Source organism: Lissotriton helveticus, chromosome 8 (assembly GCF_964261635.1).
Source record: "Lissotriton helveticus chromosome 8, aLisHel1.1, whole genome shotgun sequence".
NCBI lineage: Eukaryota > Metazoa > Chordata > Amphibia > Caudata > Salamandridae > Lissotriton > Lissotriton helveticus.
Window position 1 is genome coordinate 902,796,081 of NC_136069.1, and position 15,937 is coordinate 902,812,017.

Consider the following 15,937-nt stretch of genomic DNA (forward strand, 5'->3'; position numbering starts at 1 on the left):
CCGGAGTCCAAATCGATTTCTGAAAGCAGCTATTATATCAGCTGGGTTGCGTCTTCAATAACCAGTCGTCGTGATCAGGATAAAATTCAGGATAGATGCGGGAGGTGGCGAGGGTCTCGGGAGCTCTGTGCTCACGCGGCCATCTCGGCTGCGCGCGAAGCTCCTCCACTAATGCTTGTTTATTTTTGTTATCAAATAAACAGTGCACATAAACAGTCATTCTGCTGCAATTTAGCAATGTGTGCAACTATTACAAAATGGTTTATGCAGCTTGGAAAAACACACATTTCAGGGTAACAATGCCTCAGTTAGCATTCCAGTATCAGTTTGTCCATTATAGAAGTGTAACAAAATATTGAGCAAATTTGCTGAAAAAATTTGAATATCTCCAATTATTTCGCTATGTCTTGCTACTGAATTGCAATATCTATGCAGGGTTTGCACCAATACATAGTACTGAATGTGCCAACAAAACTTAAACATTGTATGGGTGCATAAAGGGACCAATGGGGTACATGTATTTAAAGAGCCTTACTAATATATATATCTTTTTTTTTTTACTCTGGTACAGTGAAAGTATTAAATGTCTGCTGATCTATTCTTATGCATCAAGGCTAAGAATTGCGAGTAGTTCATATGGAAATATGCCATTGCTTCTGCCTACATCACGGGGAAGAGGATCAAAATACATTACTTTACTCACAGGAAGCTCCTAGCGGCTCTTGGCATTAATGCATGTATCTAACCACGCTAAGCCATCAAAGTCTCAATTTTCCTGGAGATCTCAGTGCATGACAGAAGATTGTCTTGTCTGCCATGGCTAATGCTCTCCAGTGCTTTCGGAGACATTTTTCCTTTGATCATGGGACATTTTTCCTGTGTTAGGCAATAGTAATCTGTTCTTTTAGTAACACTTCTCCATCTTAGGCTCTTTACTGATATAGTGGGTAGCTTTGTCTATGCGCAGGAGCCAGGAACACTTTACAAGATGTATATTTTTCGTAACATTCATGCACATCAAAAATGGCCATTGTGAGTGGTGTGGTCAACAAGTCCAAGATGGTGGACGTAATCCTGCATCGCTCCTGGCCCTGAACCACAGATCTGCCCTTTCCTTGCTGAGACCAGCTCGGTCCTGCCAGAGCAGGAGCTTTCTCGCAGCAGGAAGCCATCTGGCTAGTTGGGTAACCTGGAGCTGGACCTAGAAACAAGGACCCGAAACTCTTCAATATAGCCTACCCGAATGGCCTGGTTATCGTGACAGGCCTGTGTGAGGGCCTGAGATCAGGAGGCAACATCCTCTGGCTGGGGCAGCTCCACCGGGGACATCTACATGGAGAGTCGTGCATCTTCCTCGCTGGGGTGGCTGAGAACCCTATTTGCACTGGGGCCTGCTTCTTCAGCAGGGCCCTGCGCATTTCAGCATGTTTGACACACGCCCGCTCGGTCCACACAGAGAGCTGACATCAACTACAGTGAGTGAGGGGGGGGCTGTTACGCTCAGTATGGTCCGAGAGGCGGTGGCAGCTTAGACCACTCTTCACCCACTGCACCCGAAATTTATCCTTAGCACCCTGTCAGACCTTGTTAGTGGAGGACATCAGACCACCTTCCTTCCTAAAAACCAGCACCCCTGCATAGACTGGCCCTGTAGGACCATCTCATGTAGTAGTGACCCAAAAAACATGCGGAGAGCCCCTGATGCCCCCCCCTGCTTGCTTCAGATCTCTCAGCAAGGGCCTGCTCTCAAGCTGGCAGCCCTATTTTATACGGGCCTTTACCTTGGAACATCCTCGGTTAATCCAGAGCCTTCCGTGATGGCCAATCCCTAGCCGGTGTAACAGACTCCTGACCTTGGACTGGTGTTGTCATCATCTGGCAGCATTTCAGGGTCCCTAAATTCACAGACTGGTTTATTTGGCACCTGTCTACTGCTCCTCCACAGCTTGGTTACCCTACTACCTAGTCCGGCCTTCACTCAGTTCAGTAGGCTTGGACAACTCCTGTCACGAGCCAGGTCTTCATTACCCCACCCCAAAATTGCGGGAGCCGACTGGAGTTAGCAAGCAAGTCTGCATCATACAGGAATCCAGTGTGGTCTCTGAAGGACCCTACTCAACCCACAGATCCTCCATACACGTGCCATGGTGGATTCCACCCTCTGGCCTGGATTTTATACTGGCCTTCACAAGCTCCCCGATCAACCTGGACAGACCAAGACCTACCCGTTCTGTGGCCATTCTTCAAGAGAAACCTATCCCTGTTTCAGAGGAGGCCCTTCTAGCAGACAGGGCTGCACAAATTGGATACACCTAGAACCTACCATTACAACACATTCTTCTCTCAATGCCAAAATGGATGGCATTGCTATGTCGGTCTTCTACACAGTGACCAAAAGTGAATAGTGGAGTGTGACATACAAACCATGGCCCGGGATGTCGCATAGGGAATGGGTCCACCACACTTTGCTCTCCCTTCCCAATGGGGTCTACCCTGACTGCAAACTCCTTCTCTTCTGAGTGGGCCTCTTATCTACCCCCTTTTCATTGATGGGCAGTGCTACTCACCATCTACTGAGATTTATAATCTCTGTTACCCAGTTTGGGCGGCTAGCCATTTTCCTTCTGCCCAGTTTAGTTCTACCTCCCTCCCCTAGTTCAAACCCCCTTTGGTCAATTACAAATGTTTTGTATTCATGTTTTTCATAATTCTGTCTGCACCACACAGTTTGCTGATCTTGAGGCATAATTTATCAGCCACCCACTCCTACTTGGAATCTACTTCCCTACCTGCTTTACATGGACTCACTACAAGCTAACTCCTACTCGTCAAAATCATGAAATATGTGGAGGATGAATTCTGCTAGCAGAGGTCAAAAGACTTACTCATTTCGAGTATTCAGGGTAGCCCTTGTAGCATTCCTATAGGAAACTCACTTAGCAGCTTCAGAGGGCTCCAGACTACAAAAGCACTGTTGTAGCCAGATATTTGCTACTAGCTACACTGCTGTTAGCGAGAGGGGCCCTAATTTGGATCAGAGCGAAGACAGGGGGGTGGTTGTCTATTAAAATGGAATCCACACTCCTTGGCCGTGAGGGCAGATATATTTTGTTTGAGGGCACACTAGATGGGATCCCACTCGTCCCATGCTGCATTTATGCTCTAAACCCTGATCAACCTGCATTCCTGGGTAGGCTATCAGAATTCTTGGGCAAATGGACCCATCTTTCTTTAATGCCATGCTAGACACATCTCTTCGCTGTTCACATCCACCTCTGTTTCATGCCCCGATGGTGGTATGTTGTCATATATTGACTCCAACACCAGCCTTCAGTAGATATCTGGCATCAACACAAACCTGTAGTTGGACTTTAGTCTTATTAATCTCTCCCACACTACCTTTGTTGCACCTTGACAGAATCCTATGCTTGACGCTGCTCTGGATTCTCTTTATCAGACTACCTGGGCTGATCCATATTAGACCATAGTCCCTTTACAACATGCCTGACATGGGGTGAACCCCTTCCATCAATTCTTTTCTTGGTTTATTAGTTTAGAGGGGTGGAAGCCTCACTCAATTAAATAAACGCAGTCTGTGTCCGGGTGAACTACAAAGGTCACTAAATTAACCTGTGCTTCATCCTCTGGTAGCTTGGCATGAAAGCTGTCCGGCTTCATTTACAGGCAACATGTTAAAACTATTTATGAAGCACACAAACTGTAATAAAGTAAAAACACAACACAAGAAAAATTCCAAACCAAATTTACATTTTAATAAGTAAATTGCACCAAAACGGCAAAAATCCAATCAGTAAAACAAAGATATTCATTTTTAACATTTTTAAGTATTGCGGCTACTTGTGGCTATCTAATCATGCTTGACCGCAGGAAAGTCAAAAGTGCAGGCCAGCCGCGATTGTGCGCTAGTCTTATCCAGGGACCCGGTTAGTCTAGCTGAAGAGTTAACTTCTCAAGTTTGGCACAAAGGGTGCCGTCTGCGTTGGCAGGGGTCGCGATAAGGAGTTTGTTGGCATGAGGAGCACGTTGAGTGTCCTGGTCGGTTGTTGCTGTATCGCAGCGAGCGCGTCGTCGCTGGAGCTTCGCATTGGTTGATCATTGCAGATGGTCACTGTTGGCTTAAAGTGCAGGTTTCGCATTGCCAGTCATCGTAGACAGGCACTGTTGGAACAAACAGCAGGTCCTGCTGTAGCTTCGCGTTGGCGGTTGCCGTAGGCATGAATGCATCACTTTGTGGTTGTGAGGACCCCAAACTTCTGGATTTTCACCTTTTTCTTGAAATTCTCACTAATGCCAGCAAAGGGTTGAGGACCTCTGGAGCACCTCTTGGGGAAATGGAACTGGACTCCAGTAAAGGCTAACAGCAGGACTCGGGCATGTCCAGTAGGTGCTGGGCAGTTGCAGGGAAACCTCTGGAACCTTGTTGTGTTCTGTATCTCACACAGGAGGTCAACCAACTGACCCTTTGTGTCACTCTTAGTAGCATGTGATCAAGGCAAGCAGGTCAATTCCTCCTCTTCCATCAGACAGCAAAGCAGTCCTTATGGCAGCTGGGCAATCATTCCTTATGAATCTTCCACAAGTCCAGGATTGTTGTGAAGGTAGGTTCTGAAGGTCCCATTTTTATACCTGGTGCCTGCCTTTGTGTTAGGAAACTCCCTGACCTACCCCCATAACTAGTTCTTCTCAATTCTTCCACTGGCTCCAAACTATCTAGGATGGCAAGGGCAGGCCTAGTGTCTGGTTGCTTTTTGTGTGCTGCAGGCAGCAGCCTTTGAAGTTTAATCTGGGCTGGATACGGCTCATCCACACCCATCCTTTCAGGAAGACCCTTTCCATTCACAGCTAAGCTCCATTTTTCTGACCGTCTGGAAGCAATGCCTAGCCCGCAACAGCAGAGCCATTCACAGTCCTGTGCCCCAGGACACTACCAGGAAGGCGCAGTTGGTTTGAGAAGAAAAATGCCTACTATCCAAAAGTGGCATTTTCAAAACTTTAACTCAAAATCTGACTTTATCTCTAAAGAGGATTTTAAATTACAATTCATTTGAGTGGAAACATAATTTCTGGACGTGCTAACAATTTGAATTTGGCACTTATTAGGTGCAACAGCTACCCAGTGTTAGGCTATGGGAGACAGAGGCCTTAAAGTTTAAGGCCTCTGTCTCCATAAGGCTTAAACAGTGAAAAACGACTTTATTTTTCACTGCCAGAACTTCTAAAACGTAAACACATATGCCCCACTTTTTAAAATACAATGCACCCTACAAGTAGTGAAAGTAAAAGCTTAGGCATGGCATAAGGTTTATTTTGCCAGGTCGAAATGGCAGTTTTAAACTGCACTACAAGCTGTGGTCACAGGCCTGAGACATGATTCAAAGGGCTACTTCAGTGGATGGTACAAAGAGTGCTACAGTCCACTAGTAGTATTTAATTTACAGGCATTGGGTACATGTAGACTTGTGTGTAGACCTCTCCAATGGTACAGAACTATTTTCCGCTACCTAGGTCCTGGGATTTACCTCTCAGACTGGGACTTAATTGTTGGTAATTTGTCCCAAATAGCTTTCTGGAGAACTCTCACTAGCCCCTGGGGGGCGCATCACCCTCTCCAAGATGGTGGTCCTACCTTGTCTAATATAATAATATTTTGCCAATTTGGCCACAACTCTCCTTAGTAAATTCTTCAGTGAGCTTGACTAGGGTCACCCTTGCCCATTTATGCCTCCGTGGTGGAGGCCAGGTGCCTCGGGCCTATAACAATGAGCTTGATTTTCTCTCTGCTCTCGTCCCATTCAACTGGCTGAAGGAGCACTCCACACATGTCTGTTTCTATTACTTTGCTCTGTCTAATGTACACTTCGCAACTGCCGGTCCATTTCGGACACTTGACCAGAACCCCACGCATGTATTCAGTCTTTTTTTTTTACCATAGGTCGAGGAAGTGGGCACATCACTTTGTTTTACAAGCCCCCCTCTCCCACACCTGTACTGCACATTCACCTCTGCCCGACAAATGGTGGGCAGAATGGTTGTCTGCTTGAAGGAATGGTCAAACACCCTAGCATACCCACACTTGATCTCCCGTAATTCCGACTCATTCTGTATTACATTCTGCATCAAAACTACCTCTCTGCAGCAGCCATTATTAAGCACTTTCTAATAGCAAATGCCATTTACTTTGGCTGCTCTGCCTACATTGGAGACTTCCAGCACATTTTATGGGCATTCCCTTAATTGTTAGATTACTGGCCACAGTACTAGAAGTGGCTTCTTTCGTCACTGCAAAGCCAGTTCCTCAAGACTGGAAGGCAGTGGCCACCATCATTAAATGGGCAAAGGCCAAGAGCAGAGCCCTACATAGGGAGAAATCCAGAGGCCTACTTAGGTGCTCCATAGCGGGGAACTAAGGTACTGTCCTCAAAATGTCCTCCAAGGCTGACCTATTGCCTCCGTAGTTCCTCTCATTCAAATGGCTTTGTCATGCAGCTCCCTTCTGCCCCAAAATCCCCTCCATTGTTAGGTGGGCACTCCACCCCTCACCAACTATGTTGTTAGTCTCTCAACTAAGCAATTTCTTCCTGCGCCTAGCCGCCTTCCCTCAGCCCCTACTTCTCCAGCCCAGCAAAATCAATTTTGATTGAGGTTTCCCCCCACTACCCTCCCCCCTAATAATACAGTTCACCCAATAAGAGGCGATCTCAATCAATGCCCTGTTTATAAAAAATCGCAGTCTATCTGTCCCTGACGCAAACGGTTACAGTATACTTTTTCATGACTCCAGCAATGAACATGAACTCTATACTTACCGATCACCTTTCCTATCATTTGAAATATGTTCTGATGAGAACTAGCCTAATCTCCTCTATTCCATAGTTGGTATAATATTGTGATCATTGAAGTTGTTGCTTATCCATTTCTTGTTAATTTTATGCAAATACTATTAAAGTTTATTTTTAAAAAATCTAAAAGTTGCACTGATTTTAAAAGCAAACCAACCTTAAACTCACGCTGCAAAGAGGGCAACCTCTAAACTTCCTTAAAGTGTATTTTGAACTGAAAAATGGCAGGTGAGAAGCATAGAGAAAAAAATCCAGCCTTGTTTTAGAAGCTGACTATTTCATCCCAGATGGCAAAGCTTTTGGCAGTTGACTAGCAATTCATCTTCCAGTTGTGATGTTTGGACACAGGTTTTAGGTCTTCTGTTAATGAAAACGTTTTGATTTTGCTAATAATATAATTGTAAATACTTGTAGGGGTCCTCAGCCAGCCAGCCAGCCTTCATCCATTGGTCTGTTATTCAGGGGCATAGCCGGATGCCCGGCAGTGCGGGTGAGCCCCAGTCCTCTGGGGGCCTCTTAGGACCTCCATTATTTGCAGTTAGCTGCTGTTTGTACAAAGCTTCAGCGATCTTCATAATACTGACCTCAGTGATGTACCTCTCTCTCAGACCAACCTGCAGAATTAATCAACTTGCAAGTTGTAAAACAGACCTCACCTGGGAGTGGATGTGTCCCCCCCCCCCCCCCCCCTTTTCAAGGTTTCATGAGGGCTTCTATAGCTAGTCCTCAAGTCTACCACTTCCTACCTTGGAAGCCCTTCCCATCCTTCTGTTCACATATTGCCCCTCAGAATGAGATGATGAGAGGCAGCAACTGGTGAAGACACCAGTACTGCATTATGCTGGCACTGTCCTCGCACGCGAGTTATCAAGAACGTTTGAGGGTGCATTTGAACCCAAGTATGCACCTTCCTGTGTGTTTACTTTGAGTGGCAGTGCATCACTCTGCTGGAGGTTGCTTCTGTAGCATTACCCTTCGTTTCTCCAGAATTGGAGCTCTAGCAAGAGCATGAACTGAATTGGAGTTCTAGCAGAAAGTGACAAAGGGGTTGAAAGGTGTTTGTTGGCTGCCTGGCTGGGGTGGCTGGACATCTCGATTGCCTAGCCACTTAAGGTAGGCAGAGGAAGCGCTCTTTGGTTAAACATGTCATGTGTACTTTTTTTTTGTTTTTTTAATGACCTTATGCACAGGCACTCTTTCTGAGCGCTCTGTTGCACATCGTGTAATAATTGTTTGTATATTACATATTCTAAATAGTTTTTTTTTAAAAGTCATTTAATTGTACTATTTTTGTACGTTGTAAATGTTCACATTCTTTCCTCTGTGGGCTCTACATTCTGCTTACTTTTGTTGTTTGGGGTGAAGGCAAAGCTGTGGTGCCGTAGGATGTGTTAATTGAGTTAACGTATCCGAATGATCTGTGTGGACCGATTGTTGTGTCTTAATTGTACTGCGCAAGCCGGTTCCTCTTCCTTCTCTTTCCTCTCAAGCATGGACCATGTACAAATAATTACATCTTGATTATGGTCTGTAATTGAGGTACTATCTGTGTTGTTTTTTTTTTTTGTTTTTTTTTTATAAAGTTTTCTTCCCATCATGTTTCTTTGTGTTGCTTCTTCCCTCCCATCTCTCACTCCTTCACCCTCCTATTGTCTGTGTTACCTCTTGGTTCCCAGCCCAGTGTCTGTGTTGCCCCCACACTTACCTGCTTAGAAATATAAGAGTTGTAATGTGGACAATGCTGGTATCTTCCTGGCACTTTTTTTTACCTTCCTATCTAATAGCACTTTTAACAAACAAAAAAAACTATATATTGCATTTCTGAAAAATAAATTAGGCATGCTTCATGGCAGCCACACTGTACTACAAAATGGCGAATCCAATAGCTCTCATAAAGGCCATGCTATTGGCTTTACCGCTGCATGTATTTAGCTATCCAACATTGTTATTACAATGTCTTCTTCAGAGACAAAGTAAACCCAGCCTCTCCCAGAATATTTAGAAGGACCAGGTACTGCTTTCAGGGAGGTTATCACTGGCATGAAGGTGACATCACGAGTCTTTGGAGCCAAGTTTATAAAGCATGGTGTAATGTAGGCTATTTATCTTCGAAGTAGATTGGAAATTGTAATTTTCTTGATCAGTAGGAAGCTAAGGGAACCACTTCAGAAACATCAAAATACTGAGTAGGTGGTCCAGTTCTAGTTCAAGGAAACCAAAAGGATTGCTGCCCCACTAGGTTCTAGCATGGTGTATTGATTAGACAATCGGTATGGCTGTTCCTCCTCCAGAATTTCCAGAGTAGTGTGCCCTGATGCTTTAATGAAGTAGGTAGAACATTTTAGACGATAGTCTTTGTTTGACAATAAACAGAAAAATGTCACTGGTGCCTGTCCCCCAATCCATTCTTGTTATAATCTCCTTGACAGGATTACAGAAGAGTGTCTGAATAAAACCAGCTTAATCTCTTACAGATCCAAAGGAATTTTCAGCTCGTGGAGTATTGTTGGAACACAGTAGTGGCGGCTAGCTTAAAAAATGGAGCGGCGCCAAGGGCCTGGACTCATAATAAATGAAGAGCTGGAGCACGACTACTATGGCACTTCTCCGTTCCACCAGCAGTAAAAGGAAGGACTTCCTTCCTGCTTGTGGAATGGCACTCCGACCAATTCTGGAGCTGCTTTCATGCTGTGAAAGCAGCTCCAGGATTGGTGGGAGCAGGCTCACCTTGATCTCATTTTGAGACAGGTCTGTTGCAGCAATCCCCAAGCTGCTTCACAGCCTTTGAATTACTGGGTCTACAGTGCACATGTTGGGCTGGCCATTGCAAGACGGCCAGCCAATCCAACGTGCACTGTAGATCAGTACTGACATCCTGCCTATGCAGGATTCAGCCCTGCCCCCACCCTCGCGCTGTTGACCCCTCGAGCCAGTGCGTTGGTAAATTAATAAAATGGTATTGAAATGCCATTTATTTATTTGTGTTTGCCTGCTGCATTTGCAGCAGGCAGGCAACGCTCCTCTGTTCCTTAGGAGCCACTCCTGGGACAGAGCATTGCCACTTCCCCTTCTCCCTCTCACCTCCTTCCTCCCCCCCCCCCCCGCCCATTGATCGGGCCCATTTCTGAATCTTATTTGATTAAAATACTGTTGCAATATTCTTTGTTTCTGCCTTAACCTCTCCACTTGCAATAGACGTCAAACAGCTCGTGGAAAATAATTATGCTCCACGTTCACTATCTTAGTTTCTTTTTCGGTGGGTTAAGATTGCCTTTATTGGTATAGAGAGATGTTGATTTCTTGATGCCCTTGTTATGTTTTAGTGGCTTATTAATGTAGTCCTAATGTTTGTCATTTATATTGTTTAGACATATCTTTTTTTAATTTCTCAACGGTTTTAATTTTGTTGTTTATTGCTTATCCCTTTGTCTTCTACTGGGTTAAACATTGACTTTGGCCATCCTACTCAGTGAATACCCTTTGGCTGATCGGTGTTGTGAATACATAAGTTTAGGTGTTACAGTAATTTACAAATAATTTGAAGATGTCTTTACTTTATCTTCGACCTCATCCTGGCCGGTGACACCCTCAAGAAGTGTATACACAACGTTCGATGTTCTATTTGTACAGCATCCATTTATAATGTTTATTTTTTTTGTTAAGTCTAAGTCACACAATTCATATTTTCGTTTTTCAGGTCGATGGGTATTGTGCTTTTTTTTCTTTGATCCTAGTGTTTTTTTTTCTGACCCAATAAATATAGTTTGTGTGACCTCTTGCTAGGTGTTCCGTTTATAACCTGTCTATTTTTTTCTCCCATAGGTCTATGATCGTGTCTCTGGAGAAGTGGTATTACCCATGAATGAAAGACTGAACAGATATATCACTCACTGTGGTTCAGTCACTGGCTACATATTTGCTCTTTTCACCGTGCTTAGCTTTGTTTTTCTTGTATTTCTGAACTGGATCACTCCAGATTCCAACATTGATCGAGCTGTGGACGCCACAGGCCCCAAAGGACCATGGGCTCAACAGTATTCTAGTGAAAGAAGTAGAAAAAAAGACCGGCCTTGAAATATTTAAATTGTTTACTGTGGAACTCAAGACCTTCACAACTCACGTCATCTACTTCTGTTGTTTACACCATACATTGTAACTTAGAATAATGATTTTCGTAGGAGCATGTGCATAATATTTTGGTACATTACTTACCAGGGTGTTGCAGCAAAATGCTGAAAGCCTCTAATGAGTGTGAGTACTTGGACATTCTACCTCAAATTAGGATTGTGATATGGTAGCTTTAGGAAAACTGTAAAACCTATGCAACTTTTTTAATTTGAAAGCTGCCATGAACAGTCCTAGGGGAATGTGGAAGAATGAGCTGCCTACGTTTTAAATCTTAATAGATTTTTAAATTATTTTTTTTGTGTTGCTGTCCCTTGAAAAAATGTGTTCTTTTATACATCAGGTGCATACTGTATTTTAAGCCAACTATGCGTCAGTGGGTCTCCCACTCATTTTGGTGTAGAATATTTTGTAAAAACATTATTCTTTTGTGTTTTGTAATCCTTGTCAAAGTTTGAGTAAGTAAATGCAACTAAAGGAGGATGTATAGAGCATGGACGAAGAACCACTATAGTGTTTATGTACGACCGTACATTTGGTTTGTTTAATTGGCATATAGTGCGCCCCGTGCACACTTGGGTCCCAGCACTACTGCATTACTGATGGCAATAGGACCGTGGATCAAAAGCCACCCTTTTTTGTGGCAGGCAATGACTGAGTGAGTACAACATCCTAAAAGGGTGTTTGGGAGAATAGTGTGAAGTGGAGTACCTAGCACAAGCAAAGTTTGAAAAAATACAGCCTAACAGGATCTACAACTAAAGTCGAGGGTACGGATCTTCAAAACTGTCTCCCGATTTTTATGTCCCCTAGCCCAGCCCTGGGTGCAGCTCACAGCCATGTTTGCTTCAATGACACCTCCTTAACTTCTATGATGTCACCATGGACCTTCGGTTACCCAGAAAGGTGGAGTAATGACACATCTTGTTGCACCTCGTTTAAGCAGTTAGAGCGAATTGTGCATTTTCTTTTTTCTCTCTCAAGAGGCCTTCAGGTTTGAGCTTTCTGCTCCGCTGCTTCAAAGTTTTTAATAGGAAGTTTTTCCACAGAGAAACCAATGCAATCCTGCAGTAATGTCACCTGTTTTTTTGTCATATTTAATACCCGTAAATGCTCTGCCTCGCTTGAATCTTATTGTGACTCCATATTAACAGCGGACTGCGCATGTGTGCTGCCTATTTCGCCTAAGGTTAAGCTTCCCAGTAAATGATAGTATGTGGAAAAATACATTAGTCTCCATATAGATGGTTTTATTTGTAATGTGTACGATTATAATAGATATGTTTTACACTGAAATATAAATAACGTTTACATATATTTATTTTGATATTATATAATGTTTATCAGCCGGTCACTCTCACAGTGCAGTGCGAAATGTTGGGTAAAGCCTGAGAGCAAGCAGGATTTTCGCTCTGAAAATGGAGGACTAGATGAGGTTGGTGGCCTATTTCCGCTGCCACGTAGTTAGTCATATTTATTCTTAGATTTCACTTTTTTCTCCCTAACATTGGCTGCAATCTGTTTGCTCCTTCCCGTGTTTACAAAGCTGCAAGAATTCTACAGAAAAGCCCCATGATATGCAGAAACGATACTAAAACACACTAGTATTCGTGACTTGGGTATCATCTGTTTTAAGGAAATATGACTTTAGACTTTTCTTACCCCACCTATCCTCTTAATGTTTCTGAAATGTGCTGGATTTTCACTTTTGACAGATGACCTCAGACCCTTCTAGTTTGCTCTTAGAAGCACTGAATACTTCTCCCTCTGCTTTATGCCAGATAGAACACATGGATCTCGTCATTTAAACGGTCTTTGCACTTGCTACGTGTCCCTTTTATGAAGTCCAAAATGGACGGCCTTGATATTTTGAGTGAATGTGTGCCATGTATTGCTTTTAACCCGCTTACTTGATGTTGAAATTGCACTGAAAAGTCATTCCAGAGCTTCTGAGAAAAGTGTTGCAAGTCGCAGAGCCAAAAATGTAAAGTGTGAGACCAGAACAGTCCATGCTGACAATATCCTGTCACTGTGATTTGATGTTTTTGCGGTTGTATTTCAGAATATCGAGAACAAAAATATTGTCTGGCAAGTAAGAACTACAAAAAGTCACTTCATTGCGTATCCATTTTCAATTCACTCCACTGGGGTGCCAATTTTGTAAACCATATTTAGAACACAATATTTTTGCCAGACAATATTTAGTTTGTGATGTTCTGGTACCATAATGTTTGTGCAGTTCATGTGTATCGTAAACAAGTTTTCATAGTACGAAGCTGTGTGTTTTGAATTATTTACAGAGAATATATGATAATGATTGCATTAATGCTTATAAGTAATCGGAATCCTTATTAATCGTAATTTGTTGCCTTCATATTACATAGTCTAAACACATCCGTTATTCATTGGTTTGGAAGAACTGTAACTCGCTGATTTTATTCCCAATATGAACAACCAATATGCACAATAATATTACTTATTCCCATTAAAGTGGAGTAACCTTTTGTTGTCTATCGCAGTATTATTGATATCATATGTGTTCTTATGATTGGTCTGTTAAATTACCATTCCCATTTTGCTTCCATCAACCACAGCAAACAGGATAGGGCAATTTGTCAGCCCACTGCAGTCCTTTGCTTTCCAAACTATGAGTGATGGCATTTTGCTCATGCTCGTTTGCACGTGACTCCAAAAATACTATACTTCAGTGCCAGCGCTCGTTGCCAATCTTGCCATTTGTTTACTTACTTATTGGCATTGTTTTTATTTGTTTTTCTTTTTATAGCGCACCATTACTAAGTAGCTTGCTACTCTTTAAAGCACACTGTGTCTTGCACAGTCATTGGTGCTAGTGTGATCAGCTTAGGATGGTTTTTCTCATACTTTATTATTAGTTCACTACCCCCAAGATGGCCGTCTACCGCCTTGAAATAATTAACCAGTGGTTAAGTATGTCAGAAATCATTTAAAGACTGCTGTGTGCACACAAAAGGGTGTCCATCTTTAAATAGTTTTTGCATACTTTATCATCCTTTACCCTTTCACTATGGCTTGCCTATTACTTCTAAACACACTAGCCATCTTGGAACAATAAAGAATTGCAAAATATGAAACACATTCTACAATGGCCTCCCAGGGCATTTACAGACAGCTATTTATGAATCTTTTGTTTGCAATGCTTGATCATTGCTGCCCTCGTCGAAGTAAGCATTGGCCGAAGCCAAGAGCTGCACAGGAGGAAATTAAATTACAAGCCAGACTTATTGGCTTTGCCAGTGTTTTTTTGTAGACTGTTAAAGATGTTGCAGTAGAGTTTTTGAGTTGTAAGTAGGTGGGCATGTGAAATCTAGTTATTAAATGCATGTCAGGATAAAAATGAGGTAAAAGACTTAGTGAGAATATTTCCTGGTGTGTTGACATGTTCTTCCGCAACAGAGTTGAGGGCAGCGAGTGAGGACGAAACTCCAGAGGACTGGAGTGAAGAGTAGTGGTCGACTCCGGAGGTGTAAACACCCCGCCGGCACTCAGGAGAATTGCGGCATCTGCGGGACGTGTCCGGGAAGGGGGGGGGGGGGGGGGGGGGGGAGTTGGAAAGGAAGGTCCGGGCTAAAATAAAAAGAGTCGGGTGGGACATAAAGGAAAACCGGGGCTGTGAACGCAACTAACGTGTGATCGGCAGTACTCCACGAAGGTCACAACTCTTTTCTTTCATTATTTTTGTTTGTGTGGCCCGTGGAGGTTTGTTGTACCTCCATTTGTTTTGAGCCTGGTGCCTGGCCTGATTCAAAAAATGTTTTTTACTCCGTGATATGCATACTCTGTACAGTAAAATTACCAGTGATGGTACCAGAAAAAGGGAATTAGCTGGCACGAAACAACCAGGACTGACTCTGCACAGTTACACTTAATTTCATTGCGCACTTCCCCTTTCCTGGCCCTTAATTGTCACAACGAGAGCCCAAAAACCCTAACAGAGAGAGAGGAAGAGAGGGACAGAGGGAGCATGTGACCTCAGTCTTCACCTGAATAAGACCTGTGACTAGCACTCCTGGGTGTGGTGACGACCCTGTCCTACAAAATATATAGAAGAGGGTCCCTGTTAAGCAAAAAATTAAGGGGTAAAAACCAGGGAGAAACAACCAAATATGCAATACTAAACCCCTTATTCAATAATCACATCCTCCATTAATTAATGAAAGTGTCCCACAGAGGAGGGTTACAGATTTTCTTTAAAGTTTTTTTTAACATATATCTTTTCAATTTTCTCTGATATAGATATAGTATACATCACATATATTTCATTTACATTATTTTGCGTAAAAATTTGTCTCAGAATAAGGAGCACCAGTCACGAAAGGGGGAGCATGTTGCTTAGTTATGGTACATGTCTCCACATAGAGCAATCCACAAACATAAAAGAAAAAAGAACATTTACTCAAAACTCACAATTTAATAAAGACTAACAATATTGACAAAACATTACAACTTTAAAAGACACCATTAACAGATCAAACAACGCAATTACGCTGACGTGCGTTTCGGAAATCCCTTGTACCGTCCTTCATCAGGGCGCTGATGTAATAAGATGCTTCATAATTAGAAAAACAATATATCTAACAAATTATACAGGAGAATACTTATACACATGGAGGCTCTGTATCAAATGCACAACCAACTTCTTATAGCAAAGAAGGACAAATATAAATGTTCCTGATGATAACTTGTGTCTCTCAGGATACTTCAAGCGTCTTACTTCCTTAAGACCAACATAGCCTCTGCTCTGCATATATTTTGTTTCAATCAGGTCAAGCAGAAGCCCAAAGTAGTTGATCACGTGAAGAAATTCTCTACTATTTAAAACGTGTAGCACGTTGCAGATTAATGGAATCTGTACTAAGTTGATATCCGAAAAGATGGTAACCTAAATGACCCAGATAATTTTGAGGAGGAGA

General features: G+C 42.9%; 1 protein-coding gene across 1 annotated transcript in view; it reads left to right on the top strand.

Moving 5' to 3' along the window:
- The window catches only part of PIGA (phosphatidylinositol glycan anchor biosynthesis class A), a 155,019-nt gene extending 141,530 nt beyond the window's left edge, over positions 1–13,489 (top strand). Inside the window, exon 6 of the mRNA XM_078657703.1 lies at positions 10,683–13,489. Within this exon, the coding sequence (XP_078513829.1) occupies positions 10,683–10,934 (252 nt within the window). The 3' untranslated portion in view covers positions 10,935–13,489. The remainder of the gene's footprint in view (positions 1–10,682) is intronic.
- Positions 13,490–15,937: the final 2,448 nt, after the last annotated feature.